The sequence below is a fragment of the Eulemur rufifrons genome, chromosome 3 (genome assembly GCF_041146395.1).
Source record: "Eulemur rufifrons isolate Redbay chromosome 3, OSU_ERuf_1, whole genome shotgun sequence".
Classification (NCBI taxonomy): domain Eukaryota; kingdom Metazoa; phylum Chordata; class Mammalia; order Primates; family Lemuridae; genus Eulemur; species Eulemur rufifrons.
Window position 1 is genome coordinate 91,552,028 of NC_090985.1, and position 19,978 is coordinate 91,572,005.

General features: G+C 39.2%; 1 protein-coding gene across 12 annotated transcripts in view; it reads left to right on the plus strand.

Moving 5' to 3' along the window:
- The first annotated feature begins 801 nt into the window (after window positions 1-801).
- Window positions 802-19,978, plus strand: part of ASPH (aspartate beta-hydroxylase) — a 221,055-nt gene continuing 201,878 nt past the window's right edge. For 7 of the 12 annotated variants that reach the window (XM_069465561.1, XM_069465562.1, XM_069465563.1 and 4 more), the window contains exon 1: window positions 802-1,139. In XM_069465561.1, the coding sequence (XP_069321662.1) occupies window positions 1,022-1,139 (118 nt within the window). In that variant the 5' untranslated portion in view covers window positions 802-1,021. The remainder of the gene's footprint in view (window positions 1,140-19,978) is intronic. The other 5 variants (XM_069465560.1, XM_069465572.1, XM_069465571.1 and 2 more) reach the window with 1 other exon arrangement.

Genomic DNA, 19,978 nt, shown 5'->3' on the forward strand with positions numbered 1-19,978 from the left:
ACCCTTGTGCCCATTTTTACTACCCTATTACGATTTCGGAGGAAGAACAGGCCCTGGGACTCTGGGAGGACGCACCAGGCGACCCATGGGTGGGACATCGAGGAAAGATGACTACAGGTGTTGGCCTGGCAGAGGGAGATTTCAGGTAGAGGGTGCCTTCCAGGGTAAGAAAATGAACTTTTCGTGTCACATTTGCATTTTCATGTCTTAACTAAGATTCTCTGAAAATATTGATGGCACAAACGAAGTAAATTCCTGCTTAAAACGCCAAAGCGATCAACTACTATGGCTTATGCGTTGAACTAGTCCCAATATCACCATTTCAGAAATGTCTTAATATTAATGCTGACAAGAAACAGGCATCTTTCGCAAGAAGCGGGCTTGCATTCCCTCGCGTGTAGGGAAAGGGGACGGGAACAGAATCCCCAGCGCCAGGCCAAGAGGCGGCGCGCTCCGCCCAGCGCCGCACGGGTCCGCCCGCCGCGCCCCGCCCCCTCCCCATCCCGATCGAGCGGGGTGCTCCAACGCTCGCGAGAGCCCTCTCGGCTTCCACGTTTGCCACGTTCCAAAGAACCGGGACAGACTGGAAAACCAAAAGCCGCCCTCGCTCACAGGCGGCTGTGTCGCGCCAGAACGGCCCCAAGTCTGCAGGGGGCGGGGAAGCGCATCAGGGTACCGCCACCTCATAGAGGCCGTTGCGATTGGCTCTCACCCGCCGTCACTCAGCCTTCCGCGGGCGGGGCGAGGCCGGGAAGGGGCGTGGCCGGGGCGGGCGAGCCGCGCGCTCTCGCCTCCGGAGGGAGTCACAGGTCCGGCACACGCGAGGGCCGGGCGCGCGCAGCCGGCACGCGGGTGAAAGTCCTCGGAGGCGCGGCGGGCGGTGCGTAGGCACAGGCTCTGCTGCAGGAGCCGCGGCCCGCACCCGCTCCAGCGCCCGCCGCCGTCAGTGGCCACAGGCCCGCCGTGTCCCCCAGCGCACTGAGGTCCCCACCGGCCCTCGCCAGCCCTCGCGCAGCGTGTGATGGCCCCGCGCAAGAATGCCAAGGGCGGCGGCGGCAATAGCAGCAGCAGTGGCTCCAGCAGCGGCAGCACGAGCGCGGGCAGCAGCGGAGGCAGCAGCAGCCCCGGGGTTCGGAGAGGTCAGAGGCCCTGGGGGTCCGGGGTCCGGAGCCGGGCCTTGGGGTGGGACCCCGGGCGGCGGCGGACGCTGCGAGTCCATCTCCCCAGGTCCCGCCGCGCCTCCTTCATCCTCTGCTTCGCTCCTCCTTTGGGCGCGGGGCGGAGGCCGCGCTCGCCAGGCCGGACTGGCGGGCGGAGCAGGGTACGCGCCCTGGTGTTGGCCAAGTCGGGAACCCCCTTCCTGGCAGTTCCCACACCTGCAGGGCGCAGCCGAGTTGGAGGTCATTGATCGACTCTTTCTTGGCTTACTGTAGGCTTGAAGATGGGAGTAGAGAACAATTTATCTTTGCCTTGCATGTTTTGGGGGAGTTTGAAAATGAGCCAAAGTCAGGGAAAGTAAGTTCCTGCCTAACTAGCAGTTTTCAGTGCACCTCAAAGCAGAGAATATTCTGGGGGTGGGGAGAGGTGAAGTGTGTGTGTGTGTGGGGGGGCAGTTGGGAGTGATTTGAATGTTCTTACAAAAATGTTTTTGCTTTTATGTAGCTTTCTTAACAGGCATTTCAGATGCCTTTAAAATATCACAGAATGCTGTGAAATATTGGACAGATTTCTCTATTTTTGCCTTTTTTGCTTAAAAAAAATCGATTGGTTATTCACCTTTTTCCTTCTCCATGTGCATACCCAGTAGAGAGAGGACAGATGTTTTAAATCTGTTTCCTCTCATATTTCAGTGGTTCTCGGTTTCTTTTATACTTCCTTTGACTCATATTAGGATATTGAAACTGGAAGACACATGTGTATTGAATGTGAGCTGTAAACTTCACTTGAAATGGTTTAGACTCTTTGCTGACTCTCTGCATGCAATGCAGTCATAAATATGAAGAAAATAAATCAGATAACTATAGTCATATTTCAAAGAGCTATTTTAATTACAGCAGTTGTCGCTATCTGAAATTATCTTCTTATTTTCTTGTGTATTGTATTTGTCTCATTCTCTCCTCTTCATTTCTTATCCCCAATTCCTAGAATGGTCCTGTCCCATAATAGGTGCTCAATAAATATTTGATTAGTGAATGTATGAATTTAAATGGTGAAAATAATGCAATTAAATCCATGGTACACATTTACATTCTAAGAACTTTTAATAATATTTGTATTCTAAATGGAAAGAGATAAACAGTTTGAAGTTCAGTGCAAGCATATTAATTCACCTTTGAAATAAGTAAAAGTTTGTGTTCCTTTTTCACTTGTTTTTCTACGTCAGTTACTTCAACATGTGGAGCGGTAGATTAACTGCCTCAGGTGGCTGGGCGGACCCTTTTTAACATTTCTAAATGAGGAGAGCCCATTGTGAACCTTATGTGTGAAGCAGAGGAAGCTGACAGACTTGAATGTTAATTGTTTCAAAAGTTTTTTGTGGCTGTTTACAAGTGCAACATTCTTTGCTCCATTTTATCCTTTGTGCTTTTGAGTAGAGAACTGGTTGCATCTGAGGAAGTCACTTTATATGGCCTGTTACTTACTGGTAAGAATTAATATTGGGAAATGTGTGTCATGTTTCTACCCCAACCAATAAATATTTGAAGCATTTTAACAGGCAGATGATAAGTTTAGGAAATGTTATGGCCTAAGTTAATTTATCCTGATGGTCGTATTCAGGCATTTGAGAGCAAGCTCTGTCCATATGTGAGATCCACAGCCTTTTAAGCATTTTAGACATTGAATCCATAATTGTCTTGAAATAGACATAGTAGTGTAAAAGAGAGAATATGTAAAAGAGAGAGAAATACCTTTGTTACAAAAAACAAACAAAAAGTTGGTGTTGGAGCCCTGCATGTTACGTAATGAGTATTCTTTTTCCGCAGCCATTTTTTTTTTTTTTGTAAATATTGTGTTCTGACTGTGTGCCAGGTAGAAGGCACTAGAAATGGAAACCAGGATTCTTTCCATCATCCTAACCTGAACAGTTACCTTGACGTGTGAAAGTGTGATTATATTGTTTTCTTACAGCAGGATATACCTGAAAGATATAGCCAACTTTTATTGCTGTGTTTATCTAGTGGTTGAGGTGTGGACGTTGTGCAAACCATTCCCATCTGCTGGAGAAATAAAAGCTGAAGAATTTTCAGCAGTGTCATTACTGGGAGGCCCATCTAGTTCCCTGCTCTAATCATATAGATAAGGAAATTAGTGCTGAGAAAGATTGTCTAGTTCATTGAAGGTGGTTTTGTTCATGGAACCTCAACTAGTTACTGGAATAACCAAGACTAGAACCCAAGTTCTCTGTTATTCATTTTTCCATACTATTTGAATTTTAGGTTCTCTAATATGTAAGATTTTATGGGAATGGGGAGTTGAACTAGATTATCAAGTTTCCTTCTGGCACTCTCTCCATGGTATTAGTACATTTACCTATTCAAGAAAAGTGCACTTTTGTCATATCATCAGTTAAATATTCTTTGACCAAAATTGTGTTTGAAACAGTATATTTGAAAATCTTAGTTTGAGAAGTACATGGATTCATAGTATTTTAAGATGTTTGCTCTGAGAATCAGAAGTTGATGGCATAGGTCACATTAAACATTATTATTTTTTATTTTTTGTGTAAAAGTATGGGGTAAAAAGGACCCAGTCCTTTGAAGCATGCATTTTAGGGAAAAGATGATTTTCTGGCCAGATTGTTTATCTTGGTGGTTGTTTCATTGAAAAGTGATATTTGGAAGCTGCAATTATGGGGTTTTATATTACAGAGATTTTTAAACAAGTATCTGCCTTTTATTTCCTTCAACTTAAATTAAGAAATGATAAAGTGGTTTTCTATAGAGTTCAATTTCACCTTTTTTAGTTTTATTCTTTATAATGTAAAAGAAACATGAAGAAACAAGATATCTTAACTTTAATTTGTATATAGAATTTAATTTGTCTGGCAAACTGGGACCAGGAGAAGCTTTTTTCAAATTTATTGATTTGAAAATTTTTGGTGAAGGATCATGATGTCCTTTTGGACTGAATTTGTAGACACTTCTGTGTGTAATGTTTTTTGTTGGTTTAGCTTTTCCCTTTCACCCACTCTTTCCTTGTATCTTCTAGCATGCTTTCTATCTGCCTGTTTTTGTGAGTGTCCTGCTACTGTATTACGCTTGACCAGTAGGTGTCACTGTAGAACACTTCCCCCCTTCAATTTGAAGGTTCAGGTTATATAACAGCAATTAGTTTTATTACTATTAAATATTATTTAACCAATCTGTACATACTCAAAAATATTGATGGACAGTTACTTAAAAACTCTTAGCTACTACTGCTTTTTAATTCTCTCAAGGTCTCTAACAGTAGATTTTGAAATTTAGTGGTAAGAATTTATCCCAAGCAGCCTTTTTATTTAGGCTTAATTAGAATAAAATATAATTCTGTAAAACGGAATATTCAAAGATTCATTTTATGAGTATTAATCATTTAGAAAAACACTTCTCAGTTTTTTTAATTTTTTCTTTCAATGTTGCCTAGATTATTGAGTAACTAACAGATGCAGTTCACTGCTGGTTGCATTCTGGAGCCCTTACATGGAGGGGCCCTAGTGAAATTTCCTTTCTTTACCCAGAGACTATCAGTTAGGGCCAGCTGCTTAATCTTCCATTACTCATTCTAGGATGAAAGATAGGAAAGCCACAATTCTTCCTCAACAAGAATTGTGCCTATTTTGTGTTCAGTTGAACAGCATTTTATCCAGCCTGGCCAGATCATATGAAACCAAGTACTAAAAAATGTGCTGAGGGGGTTCATGAACACAATTCTAAAAGACCAGTTAACCTCTGATAGGCTGGGGAATTAAACGAAAGATCTGTGTTTTAGTCTTACTTTTAAATCACCTGAGTCATAGAGATTATTAGAAAATGAATGTATGAGGTTTTCATTTTCAGCAAAGTACCAAGAGACTAACTTGGATAAGGGCTCCTGTAGGCTTTCCACCCTATTTTTAGTTAGTATCGGCTATGTAACCTCTGCACTCTCTGGTCCCAACAGGAAAAAACCTTTTTCTCCAGAAAGGTGTGGTAGTTTGGAAGAAAGAATCTGACGACCTGGATCACATTCATTTAAGAACTGTGTGGCAAGTTGCTCAAAATCTCTAGTCCCAGATTCCTTAAACTGAATTATTTTCTACTTTCAGAGTAGCCCTAAGACCTATTTCATGTACCTTCATGCTTCTCAGATGTTTCCATTAAGTGCTTCTAATGATAGGGGTGAATGCAAAACTTTGGAGAATATAAAAATGTAGATCTAAGCAGGCCATTGCATGCTTGAAATTTTTTGATGATTTATTAGATAAAATTTATTTTATATTTGGTAGCTTCTGTATTTTAAGTAATATTGATGCTTTTGAGGTAGTGCTTATACTGTGTCTTTGGGTACCCTTGATACATTTCTGTCTGCTTTGGAGGGAGGGGTGTAAATATTTATTTGCCCCTTGGCCCTCAAGTTGCTGATTTGCCCTCTGATTGCTCAGAGGTCTGTAACATTTTATATTACCAGGGCTCGGATACATTTTAGTCTTTTTATGCTATTCCAGCCACTGTTGTAACATCCTGAAAATATGCAACTTAGTTTGACTCTTGGATACTTCTGCATCGCTTCTAAGTGCTTTGACTTCATTCTGTACCAAGGTATAAAGATGTTTTTTAATGAATCTCCCTTTGATAAAACCTGTATGGACATAGAACCTATCTACAGCTTACTCGAATCTCTGGGGAAAAGCCTCACTCAGCCTTCTCTCAAGAGCTGTGGAGGTGCAGGAGCTGGCTCATTTGCTGCAGTGTGTGCTACCCCGGCATCCGCTCTGCACTGCACACACGTCTCTGGGTGACTGCATGTCTGCTTGGTGCTGCAGTCCTGGCCATTTCTATTAGAGGACTAGAGATGCAGGATGTTCATTTCTTCTTACCTCCCCATGTACCACTGTAAGGGTATATTCTGGAGTCCAAAGCCTTAACCTTTTTACTTTCTTCTGGTGCTGCTAGGAGCCAAGGTGGTATTTTCTTGTCAGTCATCTTTATTTTTTAAAAAATTTTTATTATTTTATTCCACTAAGATGAGGGATGCTTCAGGCATTTGTTCTGTTGTTTTCAGGGATGTGTCTTGGTTACCTTTAACTGATGTGGTTATCTTTTAATGGCAAATCGCTGAATGTAATTTAATTCTGATCACATTGATGACAGCTAAGGACAAATTTGTTCTAGATAACCTATTAGATTTAAGGGAAATTTTGAGCTCACTTGGTGATAAATGTTTTCAACAATAGTTACAGAAGATCTTTTGAAGGATCTGGGCTGTTCTTTGGCTCCCTGTGGAATCCGGGTGGCTTGCCCTGTGTGACTGTTATTGTCTTTCTGTGCTCTAGAGCAGGGAGGGTCAGTGAATCAAATCGGGGTGGGGTAGGGGGAGTTGTCCATTTATAACAGGACAGGCCACGGCGAGTGGACAGTCCTGGTAGTGGAAACCACTATTGCTGTACTTGGAGAAATGCCAGCACTTCCCTCCTACCTGTGTGACCACACGTGTAACTCAGTGACTCATTCTGTATGGAAGCCAGCAAGGATCAGTCTTAATTTTAAAGTAGGAAAATATTGTTTGATAAAATAATTTTATTCCACAGCCAACATTGTGTTTACACAGGTCTGACAGCCATTCATTCTACCATGCCACGATGTAGACTCATTCATTGCTATTTTGTTGTCTGTCCTGTCTATAACTTGATTCTGGTTTACTAAACTGCTGTTATACACATTTTCCCCTCCTATCTTTTACAATCTGCTTTTAATTTCAATTTTTTTTGAAGTGATATACTAGAAAGCTTCTTTTTGATCTTAGGTTCATATGTAAATTTTATTTAGGAGCAGTTAATTTTTTTTTTTTTACATGAACCTAAAAATCTGTGTTATAAATGCTTGTTGAAAATAAACTAGTGTTTAACTTTACTTTTCAACTTTTCAATTCTTTGAATCAAATTTTTTTTTTTTGTTTGGAGACAGGGTCGTGCTCTGTCACCCAGTCTAGAGTGTAGTGGTGTCATCATAGCTTAATGCAACCTCAGACTCCCGGCCTCAAGTGATCCTACCACCTTGGCCTCCCAAAGTGCTAGGATTATAGGCATGAGCCATGAGTTTTGTAAATTATTCAATGGACTTGCTTTTTGGCAGAGATCCTTTTCTAACTTCTAGAATAAAAAATTTCTATGTGCTGCTCTTTAAAACCATATCTACTTGAAATATTATATACTTAGGACCTGTAAATAGATATAAAAGGTAATACAGTGAATACCCATGTACCTACCATATAGATGAAGAAATGAAACATTACCAAATTTTTCGATTTTCCTCTCCTGTGGCACCCCTTCCCAACCATTCTTACATGTTTTATGATAGTCTTTATAATAAAAATATATGCACAAAATAAAATGTATTAATAATGTTACATTGCACATTACACATTATATGTCCATACATGTAAAATGTACCTATTGTTAAAACAATGTATGTGAAAACTGCTTAGAAAGTGTATCTATATCCCTATGTATAGAAATATGTATATATACACACACACTTATTTAGCATGTGTTAAAACTTTTGTGAATAGGATCTCAGTTGGCAAAGCAGTTTGACACCATTTGTTTGAAATTCCTCCAAACTCTAGTTCTTTATTTTCATATATACGTAGTTCTGCACTGTATGAATGTGCCACTTTTCATTTAGCCACCCTGCTGTCGAAAGCCACTTTGGCTTTTTTTCTTTCAAGCAATGTTGCCTTGAACACTCTTGTATTTTTCTGTTTGTTTTTGTTTGTTTTGTATTTGTATGTTGATTTGTAGAATTTTTCTATATCCTGTACTTTTTTGAGTATCTGTATGATAGAGGGCTTCTCACAGTCTGATTATTCACATTGTCATTTTCTGTGGTATATTTTGAACAGAATTTTAAGATTTTAATGTATTAATATTTTTAAGTTTCTACTTTATGGTTCATGCCTTTGTGCTTTATTTAATACGTCCTTTCTAACACAGAGATCGTTAAACATTCTCTTATTTTCTTCTGAAAGATCTGAAATTTTGCCTTTTCAGGCACATTTATATCTCTGAACTATCAGGTATAGAATTTTATTATATATATTGTGAATAGGGATTTAATTCAATATTTTAAAAACATGGATAATGAAAATGTCCTATACCGCTAATTGATGTCTTCTTTCTACACTAATCTTCAGTCCCGTTTATTGTATATAAATATGTGGGGCTCTACTTTGTTCCAGGCATGTAGGGGCAGCACCTAAGTGAGTTGCTCACTAGAGCTTTGTAGTAAGTGTCTGATGGGACATGTCCTTCTATTTTGTCTTTTTCACCATTGTCCTTGCTGATTTAGTACTTTTATTATATTCCATATTCTAGAATCTGCTTATTGAGTTTCATAAAAAATATTTGGGTATTTTGGGTGGCATTGTATTGAATTTATACAACAATTTGGGACAATTACACATATTTATAATATTAAATCTTTATATGAGCACAGTGTAATTTCCTATTTAAGTCTTACAATTTTTATAATTTTATCCAATTATACACTCGTGCACATCTTTTATTAGATTTAGTCTAGGTACTTTATATTTCAAAAGTAATTTTGATAGTCTTTTTAACCATTTTATTATGAAAATTTAAAAATATGTATCCATGGTGAAAGAATTTTACAGTGACCCCACCACCTACATTCTACTGAGGTTAACATTTGGATATATTTGCTTTATGTACTATCCAACAGTCAATTAATCGTATTCTTTTTTGCATTTCAAAGTCAGTTGTAGGAATCAGTACACCTCACTCTCATGAACATTTATGCATACCTGTCATTAACTGTAGCTCAACATTTGTTTGTTTTCCCTCTGAGGTAAAATTTTCACACAGTGAATTGCACAAATTTTAGTGTATGATTTGAGGAGTTTTTATAACTGTATCTGACTGTGTAACCCACAGCCTATCAAGATAGAGAGTATTTCCATCACTTCAGAAAGCTCTCTCAAGCCCCTTCCTTGCCCCCATCTCTGCCATCAGAGACAACCATCATATTAACTTTTTTGACCATAACTTAGTGTTATCTATTCTAAAACTTTCTTTCGCAGGTTCTTTTTATGTAAGGGCTTCTTTCACTCATCATATTTTTGAAGTTCATTTATGATGTTGTGTATCAGTCCCTTGTTCTGTTTTATTGCCAGGTAGTCTTCCATTGTATGACTGTAGCACAGTTTTTTATCCATTCTTTTACTGATGGACAGTTGGGCTATTCCTAGTTTTGGACTATCATGAAGAAAATTCTATGACTATATTGAAGCCTTTTTTTTTTGGACATATGTTTTCATTTCTCTAGAGCAAATAACTAAGAAGGATTACTGGGCTATAGGGTAGGTATATGTTTGGTTTTATTACAAAAACTGCCAAATTTTTACAAAACAGTTGTACAATATATTTTACACTCCCACTGACAATGTCTGGGAATTCTGATTGTTGTTTACATATGTTACCAATATGCGGTGTTGTCAGTCTTTTTAATTTTAGCCATTCTGGTATGTGTACAGTGGCTTCTCATTGCAGTTTACATTTGCATTGCCCTGATGACTAATGATGTCAAGCATTTTTCTTGGGCTTATGGGCCATACCTCTTATCTTCTTTTGTGAAGTTTCTGTTTTGCTCTTTTGCCCCTTTTTAATTGTTTTTTTCCTCTTTTTTTTGTTATTGAGCTGTAATGCTTTATATATTCTGGATAGACATTCTTCTCAGATATATGCATTACAAATATTTTTCCCAATCTGTAACTTATCTTTTCATTTTCTTATTTTTCAAGTTGATATTTACTTTTTCTTTTCTGTTTTGCTTTCTGTATCCTAAGAAACTTTTCTTCTTCCCAGGTCATAAAGCTATCCTCCTATATTTTCTTCTAGAAGTTTTATAGTTTTATTTTTTATATTTAGGTCTCTGGTCCTTCTTAAATTAATTTTGGTTTAGGTTTCTCCGTATGAATTTTCAGTTGTTATGGCACCATTTCTGGAAAAGACTTTGGTTTCATCATTGGATTGCTTTTGGTGCCTTTGTCACAAAGCACATGACAATGTAAGTACAGACCTATTTCTGGGCTCCCTAGTCTGGTTTATTTATTTATTTAGTTAGTTATCTGTTTGTCCTTATGCCTGTACCACACAGTCTTGATTACTCTAGCTGTGTAGTTAGTATTAAAACTAGGTAGTGTAAATCCTCCAACTTTGTTGATCCTTTTACGTATCTCTAAGTATTCTAAGTACTTTGTATATCTGTGTACATTTTAGAATCAGCTTGTTAATTTCTATAGAATATAGCATGCTTGGATTTATGATTAGAATTACACTGGATGTGTAGACCAAGTTTGGGAAAATTAACAATCCCATTGATGATTGTGTCTTCCACTCCATGGTGATGATGTATTTCTTCATTTATTTAGGTCTTTAATTGCTTTCTGCCTTGTTTTGTAGTTTTTGGTGTAGAGATCTTACATATGTTTTGTTAAATATTTTTCTAAGTATTCTATGCTTTTGGATGCTATTGTTAAGTCATAGTTTTAAAAATTTTATTTTCCCATTATTTGCTATTATATAGACATAGAACTGATACTTTTTACCTTATATCATGTACTTTGCTAAATTCAGTTATTAATTTTTAGGAGTTTTTAGAAGAATATATTCTTTGGCATTTTCTGTGTAAATATCACCTCACTTCCTTTCCAGTCTTTCTTGAGTTACTTCCCTAATTAGGACATCCGGTATCGTGTTGAATACAGGTGATGAGAGTAGACAGTCTGGCTTTTTTCCTGATTTTAGTGGTAAAGTATTTCACCATTACGTAAGTAGAATAGGTGACTCTAGGTGTTTTGTAGATGCTCTTTATCGGATTGGGGCATTCCTTTGTATTTCTGGATTGAGAATTTTGTCAAATCCTTTTTTCTATCAAAGCCCTACTCGGTAAAGATGAATTATCCTTTTTATATATTGCTTTATTTGCTAATATTTTGTCAACAATTTTGCATCTGTGTTTTTGTTGGACATGTCTGTAATTTCCTTCCCTTTGTCCTCCCTTCCTTCTCCTCCCTCCCCCTGTTCCCCTTCCTCCTCTTCTCTCACTTCCTTGCCTTGGTGTAGGAATTATGATTACTACTGTGTATTTTTTGTGCATCTGTTGAGATTATATATGTGGTTTTTCTTCTTCCATATTTAATTGGTAAATTATAATAATACATACTGTAATTTAAAACCACCTTTACATTTCTGGAAAAAAATCTAATCTAGGGAATTTATAAATATTTTTCAGTATTATTGGATTAGTGAATATATCCATGAGTGAAATTGACCTGAAATGTTCTTTTCTGGTTTTGTTATCAAGGTTATTCTAGCTGCATAAGTGAATTTAAGAGTATTTCCTCTTTCTTTCTGTTCTTTGGCATAGTTTGATTAGGAGTAGTTATTTGGCAGAAATCATTTGAACCTTTTTGTCATTTTTATCCTGCACTGGGTGGGGTGTGGGTAGGCCTGAGGGAAAACTGCTTTGCTTTTAAAATATTTATGGGACTATTTAAATTTTCTGTTTCTTCTTGAGTCAGGTTGGCTAAGTTAGGTTTTCTGTTTTTTTGTAGGCACATTAGAGTAAGTTATATTTTATGAAAAGTTTTTTTGTCTTTTGAAGTTTTAAACGTACAAAAAGTTGTGTATGGTTTTACTTGTACCTCTTGTAAACAGAATAAACAGAATATAGCGATTGCATGCTTGTTATTCCCTGGCAATAAAGTAAAAATACTTTTAAAAATCACTAAATAATAAGCTTTTTAAAAGTTTTTCTTTTTCTTTTTTTTTTTTTTACACACAAGACAGATTTCTGCAAACTAAAGCTTTTTTAAAGTTTTAGCTGTTTTTTAGACACTAAGAATTTTTGCTGAGTTAATTAAAGTGAAAAGTCTTTATAAAATAGGTTGAATATTCTAGTATCTGTGAGAAAGTAAGCCATTTAATACTGGCCATTTAGTTTGATTAACTTGATCTGGTGCCCATTTTCCTCCTTAAATGGTAACGACTAAGCACTAGATGTATTGCTTTGTTCAGAATTGAGCTTATTGTTTTCAGAAACAAAACATAATTTATTTTATTAATTTATTTACTTTAAACATAATTATTTCTTGAACCTTAAGATTTGTTTGATTATTTTGTGGTTTTTAGTGAGTCAGTCTATTTGTTTGTTACCAGTAAATATATAATACCTGGAGGCCTAGGGTACCCAGCACAGATTTAAGACTCAATTACTGACAGGTTCTATGGCTTCTCCAGAGGTACTAGTAGATTTATGTGCGAACATAGCCCGATGTTTCAATTACATATTTGCTCTGGGTTACTATAGAGGTAGAACATTTTAAAGATGAAATTAATATATATGAAGGTGCAAAGCTATTAAGCCACTTGTATTTATTTTGTTTTCTTCTAGAGGGTAGTGACTATTTGTGTTGATAAGACCCCAAGGTAACTTTTAGAATTCTCTTGTGGTCAGTGAGACATTTAGAATGAATAAGGGTAGAGTAAGATTGAGTAAAAGAGCACAATTTACTAGCTTAAATAAGTACTGATTTGGAATAAACTTGAAATAAACTGGGTACATTCAAGACCTTCCTCCTCAGCTGGTCCTTCACGAATACCTTGTGATATTTCTGTGTATTCTTAGTTTTCACTTACCCGTTTTTTTAACACCACCTATTTCACATCTTTAACTCTTTGAGCCAATACCTTGCTTTTTCTCCTTCAATTTTGGTGATGGCTTCCTCTCATTTTTGCACAGAAACCAGAGGGCATCCTTTAAGAGCTCCCTGATCTGTTGTATGATGGGCATGGGTTGGCCTTTGAGTCACACAATATTGGGAGCCGACTGAGTTGAGGCTGATTACCCCCCTAGTGTGTAGACAGGATAGAAGGCCTACAATGGCTGCAAAAGCCAGTGCAGTTGAGAATCTTGAAGAGTGATTGCTTTAATTGGACATGAAAATACCCAACAACAGAGCTTTTGGGGTACATCTTTACTCCGTGTAGTTCAGCAAAACTCCTTTTCTTTCTTTGGACTCAGGAGGAGGCCCAGGCTGGTGGGTAAGTAGTGATGAGCCAGCATCACAGTTAGAACTTAAAATCTTGGCAGTCACAGATGGGCCCCCATCCACCCAATGGAGAAGCACAGGCTGGGGCAGGAGTGCTGAGCCTCTCTGAGGGAGCCCACAGTGGGCTGGGACACCATTTTCTAGGGAATGTCTTTTTTTGGGGGGAGAGGGAGGGGACAGGGTCTTGATCTGTTGTCCAGGCTGGAGTGCCATGGCATCAGCCTAGCTCATAGGAACCTCAAACTCCTGGGTTCAAGCAATCCTTCTGCCTCCTGAGTAGCTGGGACTATAGGCGCACAACCATGCCTGGCTAATTTTTTGTATTTTTAGTAGAGCCGTGGTTTCACTCTTGCTCAGCTGGTCTCAAACTCCTAACCTCAAATGATCCTCCCGCCTCGGCCTCCCAGAGTGCTAGAATTACAGGTGTGAGCTACCGCACCTGGCCTGGGACACCATTTTCTTATGGACCTTGAGCTGTCGCTTATCTTCTCCTGGGGAGCTCTCCTTCTCCACCCCCTCCTACAGCATGTACCCCTTGCTTTAGTCTCTCACTTAATTGAAGAAGTAGAGTAGTACGGGTTCCTTTTCTTATCTCCTTCCCTTCAAGTATTTCTGGCCAAAGTCAACAGAGACTAAGCCTTAATCCTAAATCCACTGGGCTCTTCTTGTTCTTTTTTTAAAATCTACTCCTTAAATGATAATCTTCCCAGGCGACCCGGTTGACCACCTTCCAGTCTCATGCTGCACACTCTCCATAGCTTTACTACCTTTTCATGGCCCCCAGTTCCATTGAGCTATAGACTTAAATACTAACAATACTAGGGAAAAAAAGCAGCTCCCACTGAGTGCTAACTATATGTCAGATGTTGTATACTTCTTTCTGTTTTGGTATTTGATTCCCACAGTAACTAAATTCTCTTTTTCTGGATGAAGAAATGGAAGGTTAGAGAGACTCATTTGTGAAAGATCGTGGAGCTAGTAAAAATCTAAACTGGAGTTAGATCCTAAGTCTGACTCTAGAGCTCCTTTAGTTGAACGTTTCAGATTCTCATTGGTGGTTAGATGACTCCTAGCTGGTCCTATTTCATCCATCTGTCAGAGCCATCTTTATGAAGTGGAAGTTAGATCATGCCCATTTCCTTATTTGAAAACCCCAGGTAGTTCCACAAAGTGCTCAGGGTGTAGTTCAGATTCCTTGGCATGATGTAGGAGGTTCTTATGTTCTCCCTGCCCCCAGCCGTTCCCCGCCTCGTCCTCTTTGTGTTGCTGCTGTGTTACTGTGTTGGTCCCACCATATTAAATCACTCTGGCCTCAGGGCTTGTACAGGCTGTCTCCTCTTCTAGCACCACTCACTGCCTTGCCTTTCCCTGTCTGACCTTTGTATTATCCTTCAAGATTCAGTTCCCTTGTCAGATCTTCCTTACTCTCTCCCTCCATCCCCATAGACTGGATTTGGTAACCTCCCGTCCCCCCCCCCCCCCCGTATTCTTCTATAGAACTTCACCGTTTTGGTGATATGGTTCCTTTGGCAGATGAAAGTGTGAACCAATCATGCTATTAGGCAACAAAACAGCATCAGACTGAACTGGACCCCAGTACTAGCTCTGCCACTTACTAATTTTTGAACCTTGAGTAAGTCATCAAACCTCTATAAACATCTTTACATCCTTCATCTTTAAGGTGACGGAGAACTTATGAAGATTGACTACAAAGTGACTGCTCATAATAAGGGCTTTGTAGATACAATTATTCTATGAGGTGATGATGCTATTACTGTGAACAAAAGAGATACTTTGTTTTGTACTGTAATGATTCGTTGTCTTTCATTCCTGCTTGATTGTAAGGGTACCATCTATGTTAGGAACGACACCAGCCTCAAACTCACATAAATAACTAGGACATTTATTTCATTTAAAAAGAAAATTAGAGGTAGGGCTGATCAGATGTGGTATAACAAATGGCATGAAATGTCCTCAGGGACTCATTGTCCTCCTGCTTCTCTACTTACTGCCAGCATAGGTGCCACCTAAGGCTGGTTCCCCTGTGGGTCCAAGGTGTCAGCCAGTGACAATCGGGATTGTGTACTTCCTTGTTCACATTCAGCAGAAGAAAAGGGGCTTTTTTTTCTCTTTCATGTAGAGCAGACTCCTTGCTTCTCGTTGGTTCATATTGGCTTAGGCCTGCCTGTCTGAACCAGGCTGCGGAGGGATTACCATGATAGTTTAGATCAGGGTTGGCATTGCTGGCCATACAATCTCTGTGGCAGCTACTCAACTCTGCTGTTGTAGCATGAAAGCAACTATAGACAATAGGGTAAGCAGGTGGGTACAATTGTGTTCTAATAAAACTTTATTTAAGAGCACTGAAATTTGAATTTTTCTTCTTTGATTTCTTTTCAATTGTTTTAAAAAGTGAAACTATTCTTAGCACCTGGTCCATACAGAAAACAGAAGGTAGGCCATAGTTTGCTTACCTGGGAAGGTTACTGCTAATGTTTGATATAGGTAAGGTAGCTACCATATTTTGGTTTCTTTTTATCTCTAGTGCTGAAATGGCTACCTGGACATAGTACGTACTCAATAATCAATACTGTTGGAAGGTACTCAGTACACAAAAAGTTACTCAATACCTGTTGGAATGAACAAATATAGGTATCATATTTCCCTCTACTAGGCCAAAAGGACATTGAGGATAAGGGATAAGGGTGGCTGTGTTTTTATTTCTTTTGCACTTCCTTGAATGTAGTAAGCACTCACAAGTTATATGTTTCATGGGTAGGTCTTTTTTTGTTTTTTTGGGGGGGGGGTTTATGTTATGGACAAGAGCACAGATCAAAAGCCCTGTTGATGTTTATAAGCATTGGAATTAAAGAAAAAGCAAAATTATTATGAATGTGTATACTTCATTGCTGTAGAGAATTGTTTAAATAGGTCAAGTCTGTTAAGTAATAGGTACTGCTTAGGCACCACGTTATTAATAGTAGTTTCCACACAGTAAGCTGTAAGATGCTTTTCTGACACCATAAGAGGCAGTCTCAATACTCTGTCATCTCTAGTTAGTTATTGTGATTGGGAAGAAAGTTGGGCAGAAGCAGGCATTTTATTTGTTCTGTGTTTTTGTGAAATTAGAGAAACACTGCTTACTTTGTAAGATTTAGATTTTCCCCTCACTTTATTTTTAAACATGACTCAAAGATAGGCTAAAATTATTTCTGTGAATACTGAAGTATGGAGTAATTTGCTAAATTTTTTCCCCGTTTTTGGCTTTGTCTTTTAAAATTCTCTTGTAAGAATTAAGACTATTTCTTCTTTGACACAAGATTAAAGTATGTGAGTTTTGATAAAAAAATATAAAACTATTAAGTGAACAAGGCTAACATTTGTAAAGAATAGTTGGGAACAGATTTACCTTAGAATGCTGTGTCTTTAAAATTCCACATCATGATTCTCCCCAAATGATTATTTCTATCTGTATTGCCCCATATCCGTTTTTACCCTGACATAGTACTTAACCAACGTGAATTTTAATTGCCTTTTTATTTTTCTCCTACATTGGATTGTAAGCTAAGTGGGCTCTCTTGTTCATTGCTGTACCACAGTGTAGGGGTTTAAAGGGTAATTTTTGAATGAATGAATATTCCAGTACATAGAGAAAACCATGGAAGCCATTTAAAATTTGCCATTCTAAGATTTTTATGTCTTACAATCCATGTTAGCCTACAGAGCTGGAAGTGCCTTGTGTTGCTGATCTGAATTTTGTGTTGACCAGAAATGCTCCATGTAGAGCAATGCAAGATGGTGTTAAAACTCTTTAACCACTGCCACAGCGGAGGCGCTCGTGCCCTGGTCAGCACAGCGCCTGTACAGCTTACCTGTGCTGCCCGCCGGAACATTAGCTTCTCTGGAACTTGCATAAAGCTTGAAGAGTTCAGCCTTTGCAGCTAGTCAGATCCTTTTGGGGCCATACTCCTATGAACCTTTGGTAGCAGGACTAGTTTATTCTGGAACGCAGCCAAAAGACCAGCGTTGGAAACAGTTTCCTGCCTGTCAGCACAGATAGTGGGGTGCTTGGTCACTTTTATTCTGTTAATGGTTGACCTCAGCCAGGGGAAAGTGGGGGTGCATTTGGTGAAGCTGGGGCTGAGGGGAGGGTGTGGAGGGGGTCTAGAGCACCATGAGTCAGGGAGAGTAGGGTGAGGGGGCAGCTCTGAACATGGCGGTGACATTGGCCTTCACTTTGGTTTGGGATTGGGGCACCTTGGGAGGAGAAGCACAGATAGGCAGCCGAGTCTGATGAAGCTGATGGAGCTCCAGCTGCACCTGCCGTGCCCTGGCCATTCCTGCTCTGCACCCAGCGTGGCCTTCCCTCCGTGGCTTTCCCTCTGATGTTGTGTGGCCTTGTTTTTGAAATACTCATGTAAGTTGGGGTTGCCTTTGTGATTGAGATGGGACAAAAATAATTTATGTTTGTACTTTAGATTGTTGTGGGGATGAGGTGTAAACTGCCCAGTGAGAGGAGTGAGCACTTGCCGTGTTCCAAGCTCTGCTCAGGAGTGAGAGGACACAGCAGCAAAACCTAGTGCCCACCTCTGGGAAAGTTGCCATCAGGTGGGCTGCAAAGTGGAAAGTATTTGTGGAGTGAATGAGGTGTGTGTGATCAAGGAGCAGGGAAAAGAAGACCAAGATGAAGAAGGGCTGAGGCTTTTCAGAAGTCTCCAGACCCCAAACACAGCTTCCTGTGTATTTAACCTTTGGGGAATCATGAAAATTAGAAGAGATTGCAAACATGCTCTAGGGACAAATGTCCCATTTTTATTAAAGGAAAGAAAGATAAATTCAGAGCAACTATACACTGATGTCTCATGGCAATCCTAGGCAAATTTTAGAATTAAAAATTATTTTTAAATGCTTAGAAATGAAAGCCGTGAACACTAGGACACACCACAGGTTTACTGAGTATAGGTTACTTAAAAAATATTTATGCATTTTGATAAGCTTTGTAGACTAGCACGTCAGGATACAATCTGGTAATTATCCTGACTTTACCAAGGCATTTAACACCATCTCTGAAAATCTCCCTGTGCCTGAGATGGTAAACATTGGTCATATGCACAGCTTGAATCATAGCTGATGGTAGAACTGTGCCCAGAGTGCTGATGTAATGGGTTGATGTCACCCTCAAGAGAAACCTGTCCAATTAATGCTTATTAAATTGTGTTTGGCACAAAGCTGTGAGGGAAATCTAGTACCCGGAGGGAAGGAGATTCTGTGTAAAAGAATGGCCCAGGCTGAGCTGATGGACTTGAACATGGTTAACACAGTTTTGCAAAGTGAATTCACTGTAGAGGATAAGATGAAAGAGGTTTGAAATAGTAAGTATCTGTAGCTTTTAAAGAGGCCTAGTTTTTTTGTTTTTTCTGTTTTTTGTCTTTTTTTAATTGCTTGCAGTCTCAGGGAGTTGCCTGCATGATATGGCTAAGCAAAAAGGCCTGTTCAGTAGTTTCTCAGTGACAGGAGTGGGGGCTGCAGATCCCATGGTTTCGGTTGGACTGCACATGGAGTGGAGGTTTGAGTTGTGTACCTGCAGGTTAGGAGGGACAGTGGTGGAAGTTGCTCAGAGGAGAGCATCTTTTGGTGCTTGGGTGAGGCTGTGTTAACCCCACCGTGAGGGGAAGGAGAGCCCTCCTGGGGGCATCACCATCTCCCAGGAGTCTGAACGATTTCCATGTGGTGGGGAAGTTCTCCCAGTTGAATCCGAGACAAAACTCAGGGCATCCACTTGAGAATTGTCCGGCAAGCAGTTGGAGATGTGTGAGCAGAACTTGTGTGGAGGGGAGGTCAAGTGGAGCCTGGGTCTCAAAGGCTGATTTGGTATAATTTCAGGCCTGGCTTAAGAGGTTGATCCTTGACTTCTTTTATCTTCTTTGTTAAAAACAAAAACAAAAACAAAAACAAAACTCAGTTTATTTTTGTTTTTATTTTTGATATTTTTTAAACTTTTCGTTTTGAAACTTTTAAACCTATATGACAGCAAAAAGATTAGTACGTGGAGACTCACATACTCTTCACCTGGATTTGGCAACTGTTGGCATTTTGCCGCATTTGCTGTCTGTCTTTGTCATTTTGTCTGTTTTTGGCTTTCTTGCTTGCTTTGTCTGTGAAAGTAGGATATAGTCATCATGTGTCCCTCACCTAACTCCTTTGCTCACGGATCTCCTAACAACAAGGACATTCTCCTCCACAACTACAACAGTGTTCTCAAACCCAAGAACTTGCACGTCGACACTGTATCGTCTAAATATACTTCATATTCAGATTTTTCTAGTTATCTCTAGAAGCATCCCTAGAACTGATAGCTCACTCGCTCGCTCTTTCTTTTCTTTTCTTTTTTTTTTTTTTTAACTTAGCTAGAATCTAGTCATGAATGAACCTGGGAAGGTTTTTAACATTTCAGATTCTTAGCCCTTACCACTGGAGATTCCCATTCTTTAGACCTGGAAATCTGTATTTTTCCAGATTTTTAATTTGAAAAATTTGCGTCTTCAAGACAGTTACAAGCAAAGTATGCTGAATAATGTTGTCTTCATTTAGATATACCAGTTGTTAGCATTTTGATGTGTTTGCATTCTATTTCTCTAGACACATTCATACTTGTGTTTTTGTTTTTTTT